A 15,093-nucleotide genomic window follows, 5' to 3' on the forward strand; every position below is an offset into this window, starting at 1 on the left:
CAGAAGTTGCCCATGTTACATGAGTCCCTTTATAGACAAAAAACTCTCTTGACTAGCTCAGAATAATTAACAAAATAATCAAATGAGAACTACATTAGTTAGCACAGAATTTTGCTGATTCTCTGATTAAAGATTCACTTACCTTCATTACTAGCCAGAAATATTATACACCAAAAGACTGTACAATAGTTACAGAGAAGAACATAGAGAAGAAATTTGTTCAAACTATTCCTAACCAAAACCTACAGGCACGTTTTTGCAAAATTAATCCCATTTCCTATTGGATCAGCCTTATTTTCAGAGAATAATTTTATAAATCTCCATTGCCTTTTTGATATTACACACACCTTCTTTCTGAATGTCTTTGTTCTGCCAAGTACTAGGTGTTATTAGATTAACTCTTCCCAAATGAAAGCACTGCAGTTCATCCTTACAGCTGAAAAATCCCGGAAATAATACCATGGAGCTGCCTTTAATGCACATTTGGAAAGATGAATAGAAAGAAAAATATTCCACACCTCAAAAAAACACCTGAACACTTCTTAAAACACAAAGCATTAAGCTAATAACATATGCAAAAGCACAGACCAAATAAAATAGGGGATAGTATTTCAAAAGACAGTTTAAAGTCACAGTTTACCTGCTATTTAAATTTAAATTTGCAAGTTATTGCCCATCATCATTTTAGGGAGGCTGATGGCACAAGAATGTAATGCTAGTTTCTCTCATGGAAACCAAAGAATTATACACATTGTACTGTAACTGCTCACGGATTTATATGGACACCTTTAAAAAAAAACTATGCTAACAGAAAGCTTTTGATAGATATAAATCAATACCTGGAACACTATTTCTTGAAGACAGTTTCTGTATATACATGAATTTGAGTTAATTTCTTTGGCTTAAGAAAGAATATGTTATGTCTCCTATCAGTTCCAGCTTGATCCCTAATTTAGGGAAGTCTTGTGTAGAAACCACCCACAATATATAGTACGTCTGCATAAGCCCAGAGTAAAAAAATATTATGACATTTAAATGGCAGAGTAAATGGTAAAGGCCAGATGAAATTCCCTGAAGCTTAGTCACAATGGAAGCAAAGATGCCCCAGAAGAGCTTTTATCTTCCCTTTTTTTTTTTTTGCTGCCTTCCCTCAAGATCTGTGGTTTATGAGATATTCACTGTCTAACAACCACCAAAAAGAAGTATTGAGAGATAGAGGAAAAAACTGGACTGAATATTCAAATAGATATATAATTTCCTTATCAAGGAACTGAGACACACAATGTGGATATTTTAATAAAATGAGATGCCTTACTGAGCATTAACATATGTATATATTCCTTATACAGTCCTGCACAATAAGGAAGGTGTTTTCCATAGTCAGCGTTTCATGTTTTTTAAACAATGAATCTTCAATAACCATATTTTTGAAAGCAGCCTAGACATCATTAATACACATTATTCAAAAGTGGGGAATAAAGTTTGGATTTGTGGGAAAAAGTAAAGGCAGGAACATATGTGCCAGTACAGAAAGTATCTAAAACATTTAGGTACTGAGATACTTATGCATAGAGCTGTGCAGCTATTGTTTACAGCCAGCTACAATGGGTGAATTGAAATCTACAGTAAAGTCTTCAGATTTTTTTTTTAATGGCTGAAGGACTATGGAAAGCAGAAGGGCTCTCAGTCTTTGAATGGGCAATAATCACCAAGGATATTATGGAGGAAAACTAACTGTAACCACACTTCATACCCTGGAAGTACTACCTTTTGGCTAAAAGTATTTCTCAGAGAAATGGTAGTTTATTGACAGCAGAGGTTTTCCTCATTTCAGTAAAAGCATCATCTGTAACCCAGCAAAAACTGTGCATCAGCGTCCATCAAGGTAACTATGAAACTAAGTATCTATTTGCCAAAGTGCAATCTTTTTGCTTTCCCACAGTAACTAAGTGGAATGCTTGATTTTAGTATTATATGCAGCACCTTATACAAAAAAGTGAGTTTTGTCAAAATTCTAAAAGTTCTATTAATTTTAATTCCTCCATCTACATTGTACCATCTTCTTAACTACCTTAATTTCTTATGCTTTGGAGAACTATCACTCTTCTCTGGACTCTTTGTACTAGGAAGGAAAAATAGTATGTTTTACAGGAAAAGTACTTAAATCCTGACTCTTATGTAAGTTGTCACCTTCTTTCCGAATTCCTGCAGGTACGTACTTCTAAACCATTATAAGGATGTAGTAACAAAGCAAAAAGGAAAAAAAAAAATAAGGACTGTAAAAACTCTGTTCACAAAAGTGAAAACTAGAGAAAGACTGAAAATAGCCTTGAAAATCCAAGGTGCTTCCAACAGAAAAGGGGTGTGCTACTTTCCACATCTACATGGGATAGGATGAATCTCCATAGCCTTAAATTGCAGCAAGAGATTAGAGATCAAGTTAGACTGCAATGGGTGCGGAGGAAGATCTGAAGGCAAAGATAACTGAACTGAAAGGTATTATCCAGGGATGTTTTCTAATGTTTTTTACTGGAAATCTCTGACAACAGTTTAAATAAGCATTTTTAGCTATGGTTTACAAAAAATTAATCCTATTATTAGGTTAGGAATCATGGTCTGGCTGACTCACTTTGATACAGGTGTCTTTTTCTCTCCCCCATGCCCAGTCAATAAGATAATGACTGTTTGACATAGGTCTTACAGTGATGAAGGAACACAAAACTGCCTGAGGCAGCTCAAAGTTTGCATGAGATGACAGAGTGATGACAGTTGTTTTTCTCCATGAATTTGGGAATCTCTGTGGTATACTGCATTTTAGCAGATTCCTTGTGATTTCTGGCAGCTGTACATCTCTCCCTGAATTGCAGATCATCTGGAGGTCACACGTGGGAATGCAAAATGGAAAACTATTAGAAGTCATGATGGAAATCTTACACTTGTGGTAATGTATGTAGGAAAAAAACTAGCAACTGTGAAACCAGGAAGAAACAAAATGTGGTAGAGACAAATGTACAAACCCAGAAATATAAAAACAGAAGCTTTTAAGGGTTGGCTCAGTGTAGAAATCACTCACTGGACTCAAAAGAGAACACTTTTTACTTAAAAAGTAGAAGTTCCAGAATTTGCATGCACTCAAAAGAAGAGACGGAAACCTGGTTACACCAGAATTTATTGAACTGAAAGCTAAAAAAAAAAAAACATAGCAACCTTATCGACGTTCACATTCCAGCACTTTGTGACTGTATCACATACCTGTAGCTGCTGAGCCAAACAAAATTAAGGGTGGATGTCTACACACTCAATTAAGAGTTTGATAAATGTTCTTTGGAGTAAGAGACCATGTGTGGTAACAAGAGTCAATATCTTCCTTATAAACACCAAAAAAGTTCAAACTGAGATTTTTCAAAACCAGATAAGGGATTTGGTACAATTCCCACTTAATGAGCATAGAATACTTAAATCCCTTGTTTGCCTTTGAACCTAAGGATCTTTCAGTGCTCTGCTGCGTATTCTTTACCTTCCTTCAGTATGAAAATATGCTTATTTCTTGAACATTATGCTATGCACTTCATTAAAAAAAATTAAATTTAAAAGTTGATTTACGGCAACAAGCTGTATGGTTGCTGGGCTCCAGAGTCACTACCTGGCAAAATAAGGACACAAGACTTTCCAAGTTCTCTGTAATTATTTTATACCTAGAAACTAAATGTAAAAAAAAAAAAAGGCAAGTTAAATAAATCACACTGAGACAAACACTACAATATTTTTTCAGCAATGCACTTCCAGGCTTAGGATATAAATAAGACTCTAAATTTTGTATATATGACTAACCAAATTATTCTTTCATGCATATATATGCAGAGAGTTTATTCTAGAAATCATGGCAGGTGCCTTTAACCTGCTACTTAAAAGATTTCTGAGATGGCTTTCACAATTACATGGATTTTCTATAACCTCTGTCATGCAATGCAAGCTAAACATACTATCTGAACCATGAATACTTTATTTCTTCAGGCCCAATAAAGGAATAAAACCGCAGAAGAGGTGGAATAAGTATTTTGGCACCACCAGCACAGGTGAACTGATATTTTAAAACAAATCGCTGTTGAACTAGTATAAAACCCCATCCATCCAACATCACCTCTATTTAATACATAAACCAAGGTCTGAACAGACGCTTCACCATTTGAAATCAGAATCTTTCAGTATCAAGTCTTCAGCCTGCAAAACCAGATACAGCCTTCTTACAAATCTTGGTCTAGAAGAGACAACAACATTTCAAAAGAGCACGGAGTTTTTATCTAAGTCAGTTTCTACACAACTGTTTCCTTCAATGAAACTTGTTTTTAAAAGGTTTATGTTTAAGAAAATAAGTGAACTTGGGCCTTAGAACTGACTTTTGCAACAGACATTCAAATAAAAAAAATATTTTTTGTTAAACTTTAAATCAGTCAACTACTGAAGTGCACACTAAGCACATGCACCCATAATTTCAGTGATAAATCTGCTTTAGACCAGCGATCTACTCTGTACGTGATAGCGTATTCATTCCCACCTTCCTACTTCAGTTCAATGAACAGCTCATTCACAAGCTAGAGTCAAGCCGGAGCCAGAAAAGTCAGACTTCCACCTCCCAGTGTATGAATTTAAGACAGCAGGCACAAAGATTAAATAGACTGAGAACACAGTGATCTGAACCAACATAACCCAACCTTGTTTCTATGCATCTACATAGACATTCTACCCAAATAAAGCATGATAAATTTTGACCAAAGAGAAATCCAGATCCTGTATATATGAAATGAGAAAGGAATATGCTTAAAATATTTAGCAGTCAATCTCCCTAGTTAGCAAAAGGTAGATCCCAGTTAAATCCAGAAGTGACAGACATGTAAATTGGCATGGTACAATGGCTACCACCAAGAATCAACTCTTTGAGGAAAGAGATACAAAATTACAAATCAAACACAATTCAAACCAACCATGTGAATTCACTCTTACCCCTTCCACCCTTTAACAATTTGCCTACAGTCCATAAACGGATGACTGAGATGTGTAACCAAAATCATTGCTTTTATCAGACAGACTGAAGAAGTAGCTGTTTCTGTGATTTTCCGTGGCCTAAAATAATTAAGGACTTGTTTTATACATAGCTGAGAAAGGCCACCTAAGAGAAATCGGGGCAATGTATAGACACATACATGACTAAAATGGATCAGTTGGTTTGAACTGTAGAGCTAGCACCGCAAAGTTTGTTTAGAAAGGGATACTCAGCAGGGTCACCAGTTCAGCAGACACACCTGCCAACATCCCTGCTTTAGGAACAGGACCAGCCCTCGGGAAGCAGGCCTTTCCCCGAGGCAGTCGCAGTCAGAGTAATTACACACAATGGTGCTTCCAACGGTGCCAGCCCAGGAGTCCTCTCCTGAGGTGCGACTGCGCTCCCTTGACAGGGCGAGAAAACGACGAGCAGCATCGCAGACCTACAGACCTGCCCACCACCACCACCAGAGACTTCATGTAGCCAACCACCACTTCACCGCCCCCTCCTTCCCAGGATGGCAACTACTCCGCTATCCCTCCAGGGTACGAGATGGGCAAGGGAGAGGGGAAAGGCCGGGGGGCACGGAGCGGGAGCTCCATGCAAACGGGACCCAGGACGCACTTTCAGCTCCTCCGCGACCCCTCGGCAGAGAAGCGGAACCTCCATCTCCCGGACTGCCGACTCCCTCCCTTCTCCCTTCGCCTCCAGGGGAGGAGGGGTGCCGAAGGGAAGGGGACGGGGAGGGGGGGCCCTCGGTCCGCCACCGCCAGGAACAAAGGGCCCTTCGATAAGCCGAGCCGCAGAGCACAACAAAGGGGCCTAGAGACCGCGAGAACCGGGGCGGCCGCCGGGGATGGACGGGGAGGGGGGGGAGAGGCGGGGGAAGGGGATTACAGGCCGGGCCGGAGCGGCCCCGACGCAGGGGGGCGGGCCGCTTCATCGCAGCCCACAATGAACGGTGGCGGCGTCAACCACCCCGCGGAGCCCAGCCCGGCCCGGGGCACTAACTCCCAGCGCAGTGCCCCCCCCTCCCCTCAACCCGCCCGGGCCAACCGCCGCACCGGGCCGTTGGCTGCGGCTTCCCCCGGGGCGCCCCAGCGAGGGCGGCGCTGCTCCCGGCCGGCCTCCCGCACTCCCTGTCACCCGTGCACACACACGGCACATACACACACCCCGCGGGGGAGGGGAGACCGCGGGCGGGCCCACGGAAGGGAAGGAAGGGAAGGGAAGAGGCGGCCTGACCTGACAGAACTGCGTGCAGTACTCGGTGGCCGCCTGCACCGCGGGCTCGGGGCTCTCCCGCAGCCCCGTCTCTAGCTCCACCAACCGCTCCCGCAGGCGCTGCATCTCCAGGAGGTCGCCACCTAGACTGCCGCTCTCCTGCTCGGCTTCCTCGTCCGCCATCTTCGCACCCCGCTCTGTCGCGTACGCAGCCCCCCCTGCTGCCTCGGCCTCTCGGCCCCCACCACTCCGTTTCCAGGTCACGTGATTACACAATGCCACGTTCCAGGGAGGGGTCACGTGCCTGGAGACGACGCGGGGGGGGGGTGAGGGGGGGGGCGCTCGCGCGTCCCCCGCGGCGTAGAACGGGGCAGGGGGGCGGGGCGAGAACGCGAAAGGGGGCGCGCCTCCGCGCGTCACGTGACCGCGAGCGCCACGCGCCAGGCGCCACGTGACGGCCCTCCCCACCCTCCCGCCGACGGATTTGGCGGCAAACAGCAGGAAATGGTGGCGATGCCGGCGTGTGCCCGTCGGCGGTGCCCCGCGGGCAGGGGCGCGCTGGGGCGGCCATCGCTGCTGCCCCTCCGGCTGCGTGGGCGCCGGTAGCGCCAGAGCTGCTTCCCTCAGGCCAGCTGCCACAACGTGGAGCGAGGCTGCGCGGGGACATCCAGCAGCCTGCCTGTGCCGTTGTCTCCGTGCTCCTGCCTGAGGAGGCCGCGTGACGCTGAGTCAGCCGCGGTCAACGCTGCTGGGGTGGTGTTGTGTGGTGTTCACTTTCCTCCTCTGCAGGAGGTAACGGTGTGTTAGCCTTGAGGATGCCTCTGAGTTGCTCGTACCTGCATCGACCTGCTCTTATTATAACTGGAAGTGAGAAGTGTGGTTTTTCTCTTCAAGTGAAGCGGTTGAGATCTGGAGGGCTTTGCTGCCCACACCATCCTGGTGCTGTGCCAAGAACCCTCTCACGCACTGCTGATGTCCTCAGAACAGAGGAGAGCTCCAGTGATGGGCATTAACTAACCCTGCGTCTGCCAGAGAAGCAGAGGAAACTCACCTGTCACAGTGGTTGGCCTGAGACATCGATGAGGAGGAAAACATGGACCTGATGGGCGCTGAATTGGCTTGGATACATGTTTTGTAGTCTTATGTGCTGTACAGGTTGACAAAGGTTGATGGCTTCACACTGTTCGTGTTGCTAGAGGAAGAAATGCATTACTGCTGCAAGGGTGTTGTCTGTCAGGACTAAATTGTTTCTCTTAGCCAGCAGTGATAGAATGTGCACTGTGTTGAGTGGGGCATTTCACATTATCCGAAAAATGAGGAATACTGCTGTATTGCACTAACTTCAACTGGCTGTACGGGTTCTTGACTGTAAGAGACTGCAGCTGCAGCCTCCTAAGCATGGCAGCCAGTCTTGGTTGGACCAGATCTAATCCAACATCCTACACCAGCTAACTTTTATACCCATTGGACTGATTTGATTATTATGTACTCTGTCCCAAAGGAAAAATGGGGCTGCCTACTTCTTGTGTACAGTTGAAACTGGGCCGTGTGATGGAATGAATGCTGACTCGGAGCTGGAAAGAAAAGAGGTTTCTCTGAGATTGCAGAAATGTTATTCTGTAACTGTAGACACTCACAGTGATGGTATTAAATATGCAACATTTTGGAGATGGACCTGGGGGTCCGGTCCAAAGATGGTCATGTTTTGGGTCATAGCAGTAAACCCAGCGTGGTGTGTTTCTAGTTTCCCATACAAGTAACCAAGTAAATATTTTGTTTGCTGTTGTAAGCCTGAAACCTAAGTTCCTGATACTTGTTGTATATGATACCCATTCTGTTCTAAGCAGGAGAAGATGAAACTTTCAGCTTTCCCCTTTAAGGCTTAATGTAGTACTAGAAAAACGTCTGGTCTGTATGTATTTCTCACCGCTAAACTGCTTGTAACACGGGTGTTAATAAGTGATGCAAATACTAGGAACAACTGCGTGAAGACCCATTTCTTCTTTCTCAATCACTTAATTTATCTACAAGAGCTCAAACAGTTTCTCCTATGGATAACTCTTTCAGTCCTATGTTGCGCTATGTGTAATTATTTTCACTTCAGGGTAAACCACAAAAGCCAAATTCATATTCATAGTCTGTCCTTGTTTTAGCTTGCTGTCTTGTTTCCTCCTTGCCCAGAGGGTTTTCTGAATTGAGCCCAGGCCAGGAAGCAAGGAGAGACATGGAACATGAATTTCTTGCTCATGCAAAAGGTTAGCACTTGGAGATGGTAGGGTGAGGGTCATTTGTTTTGTTTTCATCAGGGTCAAGCAGAAAGGACGCTGCCTTTCAGCTGTCCTATACTGAAGAGGACTTGCGCTTAGGCCTCCAGGGGCTTTGGTCAAGGGAGAATCGTGGTTCACAGGCAGATAATTGCTAAGCTTACACCTGAGAGACCAAGGAATGAATTAGTAAGTAGAAGGGATAACCACAGGCAGCAGTGAATAAGAGTATTATGCATTGTGGTAGGTAGAGCTCATGGAAGAGAAAAACTGGTGCCTGGCGGTGACAGGAGAGAAAGAAATTGTGGAGGGAAGACAGTCTGTTCAGATACCTCTTTTTCTCCATGGATTTGTGAGGCAGGCTATGAGTGAAAAAATGAATGTAAGAGAGAGGAGGCTTACTACTGCAGGGGAAATAAAGTCAAGGAAGGTATTTGCTGTGCTGGAAAATACAGAGAAGAAAGAAGAAGATGAGGAAGATATGCATATGTGGAAGGGCAATGAATCTGGGGACGTGGGGGAGCAGGGGGAGGAAAAGATGACAACAAGCCAACTGAAACAGTATAAGGAATAAAAAGAGGGTGGAGACAGTGAGAAAGAACAAAAAAATGATGGAAGACTGGAAAGGGAAGGACACGAGTTTTACACCGCTACAAAGGTGGAATTTCCTGTTAAAAGGAATTGACTAGCTTGTTACTAGGGTGTGCTAGGAATAAAGATTTAAGATAAAGGCTTATGGCAATAAATATTTCTCATCATCAGAAATTCCTTTGGGATTTAGATACACTCTTCCCCACTCTTACTCTTGTCACTTCCTTGACTGACTCAGTATTTCCACAGTGTGGTGTTTTCCTAGCTCCACATTTCAATTCTCATGTTTCAAATAAACCTGTCATTAGGATACCACTCTGGTTGTATGTTTTGGGATGCTGGGTCGGGCTATAAATGTGTAAGAGAAAAAGGAATCTTCATGAACTAAGATCCCCTGTATGTGGGTTATTTACCAGTTGCTTGAAATCACTTTAAAAGAAAAGACACAATTTATGTGATGTCCCACTACTGGTTGTAAGATGCTGGAAGAGAAAAATCCTAGTGAATAGCTAGAGGAGTACCAGAGGTTGGGATGACAGACAGCAAGGAAAAAGAGTTGGAAAGTGATAAGTGATGAAAGTGTTGCTTAGACTGCATGTAGCTGGTAGTTGGGAGAAGGACTATAAACTCTTCCAGGGAGAATGTTGTGTTAGCAAGAAACGACTGTGATGTTTGTGTATCATTGGAGCCCTGTCAACAAAGCTAGATCTTTTAGGCATAGAATCAAACAAGAATAGTATGGGTTGGGAGGGACCTTTAAAAAGTCACCTAGTCCAACCCCCAACATAACAGCAGATAGAACAGAAACTGGGACAGGAGCACATCAATATTAAAGCACCCATGGAGTTTGGGAGGCAAAGGGGATTGATGGAGGATTAGAATTTGCAGTGTGATAGGTATTAAAGAAACAAAAGATAGGAAAGATGAAGTAGAACTTGTTTGGGTCAGTGTTGGGGAAATGCAGCAAAGAGCTTCTGTTTGAGCATGAAGATGTGTTGGAGATGTTCAACATCAAAGGTTCAAAGTCTGAAGAGAAATAGTTTTTGTAAGGTATTAGGAAAATATTGGAGCAAAAGTAGGTTGATAACTATGGTTCTTAATTTCAAAGGTCAAATTCTGACAAATTAAGGGAATGAGTTGCTGACGAAAGCTGCATCTAGGTGGTCAAGGGCTTGCATGTGGAGAAGGCTTGGCATCTGTCAAGTCTCTCTGAAAAAAAAGTATCTCAAACAAGAGGGACAGTCAGTCCCAGCTGGATAAATAGCCACTTCAAAAGGGTTATTGGGAACAATCAAAAGCTTGAAGGGAATGGAACAAAATGATTGCTTGAAAAATATTAAGAAGGGTAAGGATGAAGTGAGAATTGCCAGAAGCCCAGCTGAGTTTCCTTACAAAGGAAATTAAAGCAGCGGCTAATGAGAAAGAAGCTATGAAAGCAAATGTTTCCACATTTGAGGTGAAAGTTAAAAATAGATCTCATACCCATCTGAAACATCAGAAGACCTTTATTCAGCCAGAAATTTCCATTAATGATGTAGGTACAAAAATATGAGCTGTAATAATGAAATGTGCTGATGACACAAAATAGTGAGACACTTTCAATATGAGAAGGATCAAGACTAGGTGACCTTGGGAACCTAAGTAATAGAATGAATCAATTTTAATAACACAACATGCAAGGAGACCGATAGCAATACTTTCTGCTAGGGGGGAACCTCATTAGTTGGAAGTGACAGTGGATAGAAAGTGCTCATTGTATTGGTTGATGATGACCAAGTCATAGATATGATCCAGCTACCAAAAAAGTTACTAAAATCACACAACGTGCCAGGTCAGCTATTTCCATTAGATACTGCAGATAAAAACATTGGTCTTGTCTCATCTGAAACAATTTGTGTGATTCTAGTCCCTGTTATTCAGGAAAGCTGAGCTCGCACTGCAGGAGGTACAGGGAAAGACTCAAGGGATGATCAGTAAAGTGGAGATGCTGTCTTATGAGAGGAGAATAAAAATGGTTCATGTAGCTTAGTGAAACCAAAGGTGAAAAGAAGTATAATTTCAGCCTGGAAACACTAAAAGTGAGCATCAGTTAGGACAAAAGTTTTTCAAGCTAAAGGATGGTGCCACGTGAGGAAAACCTAGTGTTGACTGATTGCTGAGTATGTTGAAACAGACTTAGCTACCATGTTATTCAATAAACAGTGCTATTTCTAAGCTACTTGTGTGTTCCTCCACAACATTACAAAAGAAAACAGAAAAATGGGTTTGGAAGGGGATCAGGTCCTGAAAATTGGTTGCAAGTGAAACTTTAACTCCAGAAGGGGAAGGAAATCAATCTCATGTAGTCACACCTTTTTTAATGATACTGCTGGCTTTTGTCAAGGCTGAGGCCATTTTCACCGATATTCAAAATCACTGATGTATGTCTGTATACCTTGTTCAGTAATCAAAGTGGTTTAATTGTCTGGCGTCAAGGAAACAAAGCAGCTGTGCAGAGTGTGGTCTGTAGGTTGTCTTCTGCGTGAGTCGGGAGGAAGAAGGGAGAAAGTTTTGCAACATCCATTTTCAGACCGCATGGAGAATCTTCTTGTTCCAGAGGGAGCAGATTAACGACAGCGGAGGACAGCCCATTTGAAAATACAGCCTGGGTCATGGCTTGAGCTGTTTTCTCAGGAATTTTTGTTCCTACAAAATAGTTTCAGAGCTATCTTAAAAGCAAGGGAGTGGTTATGTTCTCATTTTACATAATTCAGTACAAACCACAGTGCTATTACCTGTAATTAATGGTGCCTTTTTTCCTTTCCAGTTGTCTTTGCTGCTTATCATTTTCCTTTGTTCACTTCCCAGTGCACCCTGCCTGAATCCGTAAGTTTTATTCTCGTTGAGACGATCTTAACAGAGCTCTAGCTGTACTTAAAAAATTAAAGGAAAGAAAGGGTATCCTGGAGATGGAAATGTGTTCTCCTCATTGCATTCTTTTCTTCATTCCCTTCCCGTTTGACAAGATAAGCATATAAATTAGGAGGATTCCACAGTAACACTTTTTTTAGTTTTAAGTGTTCAAGAACTGGATCATTTTTCGTGAGTGCAGAAAAAGGGATTTGGCGTCAGGATGGGGCAGGTTTTGTAAACAGCTTGGGGAGGGAGTTTATTTGGAGTAACTACTGTGAGTGTCTTGCTAAGAGGTAAGGGAAGAATTCGCTGGTAGGTGTGAGGTAAATGAAATAAAGACTTTTTTCCCATGTTGGATCAGCATTCTGCATTGCTGATGCTCTGTGATTTAGTTGTTTTATGGTCAGTTTATTACTTAATAGTGGCACACAGCTCTTTGCTGTGATAGAGCATAAAAATGCTTCCCAAGAGTATGTTTTACAGCAACATATTTATTTAAAAAACAAATATCTCATGGATTTCTTTTTTCAGCAAGTTCATACTGAAAACCTTTGGTGTAATACAGATGCCAGTGCCAATAGATGGAAAAAAGGGTACAGCCGGCAAAGGGCAGGAGGAAGTAAAGGATGGATTTTAAGCATGGGTAGTATAAATGCTCTGTAATCCCTTACCATTCTCTGACTGCTGATGAACTACATGTACTGCCTGGTACAGCAATATTGATTGCAATCAGATGATAAAATCGGTGCACAGAGAAAGAAACCACTGCAGCAAAAATGAAAAGATGGAAATGTAATGAATTCTTGATTCAAAAATGATTTCTTGGAATAAAATGAAAACCTCATTCTTATAGCTGACAGTGAGTCATGGGAATAACAAAATGCTGAAAAAATACAACTGGTTTGAAATTCGTTTCAAATTATGTTTTTATCTTCAACAACCATCCCACACTTTTCATCAACATTCCTTATGCTGCAAATTTTCCTCACTCATGGCTTTAGCTTTACTTACAATTAATCCACTGGTATTATAGAGATGGAGATTCTTGCTGGAATGCATTAACTTCCTCAGTTAAATCCCCCCTCAGGCAAGCCACTTGAAAAATATTTCCTTTGTCTAGGACACACAGTTTAGTAGCTCTCCTCTTACTGTGCGATAGCACTTCTTTTGCAGTGATTTATGCGTACTATTCAAATACAAAAAGTGCATTAAATTGTGTTACATTAAAAGATCTGAGACACACATTCCATTACTTAGGCACCATTGTATAAGGAAAAATGTAGGTCTGATCCTGTTGCCATTCAAGCCCATGCTTACAGAAACGTTGAATCATTGCGATGTGGAGTTGCGGTGATGTAGAGTTATTAGGAGCTGAGTGACTTTTGGCTTGCAGAGACCAAGCAGACCTTTCAAACTCGCTGATGACCACATACACCTTTAGTAGTATTATTAAGCATACAAAGTGTCTATGTGCTATTTCAAAGGAAGTGGGATCAGGGCTTCTGGAGGGAAGATTTCACAGCCTCTGAAATAGCCTGTTTCAGTGCTTTGCAACTGAATTCAGTGCAATTCAGTGCTAACTGAATTGAATCATAATACCCAACTTAAATCTCTGCTGCAAATTTGACTGATCTGTGTCCTTCCTCTAGTTGTCAGGGTGGAACAATGGCCATCAAATCTTCTATAGCAGCTTCCTACATTTTGGAGTGCTGCTACAATGTTCCACCTTGATCATTTCTTAATTTACTGCTCTGTTTCTAAGTCACGCAAACCCCGTTCCTTTGCCTTTCCTCACAACTGGTCTTTCCTAAATGCTTCTTGCTGTCATATGGCTCCTCCATGGGTTGCTATGCTTCTTTCTTGGAGTACAGTGACCAATGCCCAACCCAGTAGTACGTTTGCTGGGACTTTGCCAGAGCTAAGTGGAATAATTACTCTTTGTGTCACCTGTTACATTGTTGACTCTTTAGTTTGTGATCTCCCACATTGTTTTCTGCCTACACAGTCATTTCCTATCCTATATTTAACTTTTTGCCCTCATTAGATTTCTCTTTCCAAAACATTGTCTGGTTTGTATTTTGCCTGGCTGATTTTAGGCTTGTGCTTCAATTGTTGAGGCCCGTTTTTAGTGCTATTTCCATCCTCAGAGCACTTTGCCACTTTCCCCAATCTGACGTCACCACCAAACTGCGGCAGCACACGCATGTGCCATCACCCAGGCTGTTAATGGATGTGGGGAATAAAACTGGCCTCAGCACAAAGTCCCGTGGCTCTTCTCCAGAGAAACCTTCCCAGATTGACAGCAAACCACCAGTTACTGAACTTGAGAACAGTTTCTCAAATGCTGTGTGCACCTCCTGCGTTGCTGCTTACCCCTGGAACGCGCTGTCGTGGCTTCCTGCGAAAATGCTGTGTGGGACAGTGTCAAAAGCTCGTCATTGTCAATAGGCATCATATCTGCCATTTGCACTTACTTGCTAGAGCAATTACCCTGTCAGAGAAGGAGATTATCATCAGTTGATAGGAGTCTTTTCATGACAAACCAATCTCGACTGTTTCTTTAATAATTATCATCATCTTCCAGGTATTTACAAGCTTGTTGTTTGATGATTTGTTCCGTTTCAAGGGGTAGAAGTTAGGTAGACGGGTATAAAATGCTCTGAGTCCTCCACTCTCTCTTTTAAAAATAAGGATTGCATTTATACCTTTCTAGGGTTAGAACCTTCCTTGCTTGCTGTTATTTCTTAAAAGCAACCATTGATTCAAACATTACTTCAGGCAGTTCTCTGAACTTTCATGGTGAATTCTGTCACAGCCCACTAACTCAAACACCTCTAAGTATCATGGGATCAAGGGCTGGGCTCTCTAAGCTTGTACTTGACAATCCCGATACCATTCTGCAGTGTGTGTGCTTAGTGTCAAAAAATTGTTGTAATCAGCAAAGCATGTGTGCTTATGTACACCCCTGCTCGGGCAACGTGTAAGTACATGATTAAATGCTTCTGAAATCACTGGGACTTGCTACATTACCAAAGTTAATGAGACTTCACACCAGCGGCTGCTCTGCAAACAATTGCAGAC

At 42.5% G+C, this 15,093-nt stretch overlaps 1 protein-coding gene across 1 annotated transcript in view; it reads right to left on the bottom strand.

Annotated features, from left to right (window-relative positions):
- ZNF292 (zinc finger protein 292) overlaps nt 1-6,545 on the bottom strand; it is a 36,937-nt gene extending 30,392 nt beyond the window's left edge. Inside the window, exon 1 of the mRNA XM_065681292.1 lies at nt 6,287-6,545. Within this exon, the coding sequence (XP_065537364.1) occupies nt 6,287-6,448 (162 nt within the window). The 5' untranslated portion in view covers nt 6,449-6,545. The remainder of the gene's footprint in view (nt 1-6,286) is intronic.
- Between the last annotated feature and the right edge of the window lie 8,548 nt (nt 6,546-15,093).

The sequence above is a fragment of the Lathamus discolor genome, chromosome 5 (genome assembly GCF_037157495.1).
Source record: "Lathamus discolor isolate bLatDis1 chromosome 5, bLatDis1.hap1, whole genome shotgun sequence".
Lineage (NCBI taxonomy): Eukaryota > Metazoa > Chordata > Aves > Psittaciformes > Psittacidae > Lathamus > Lathamus discolor.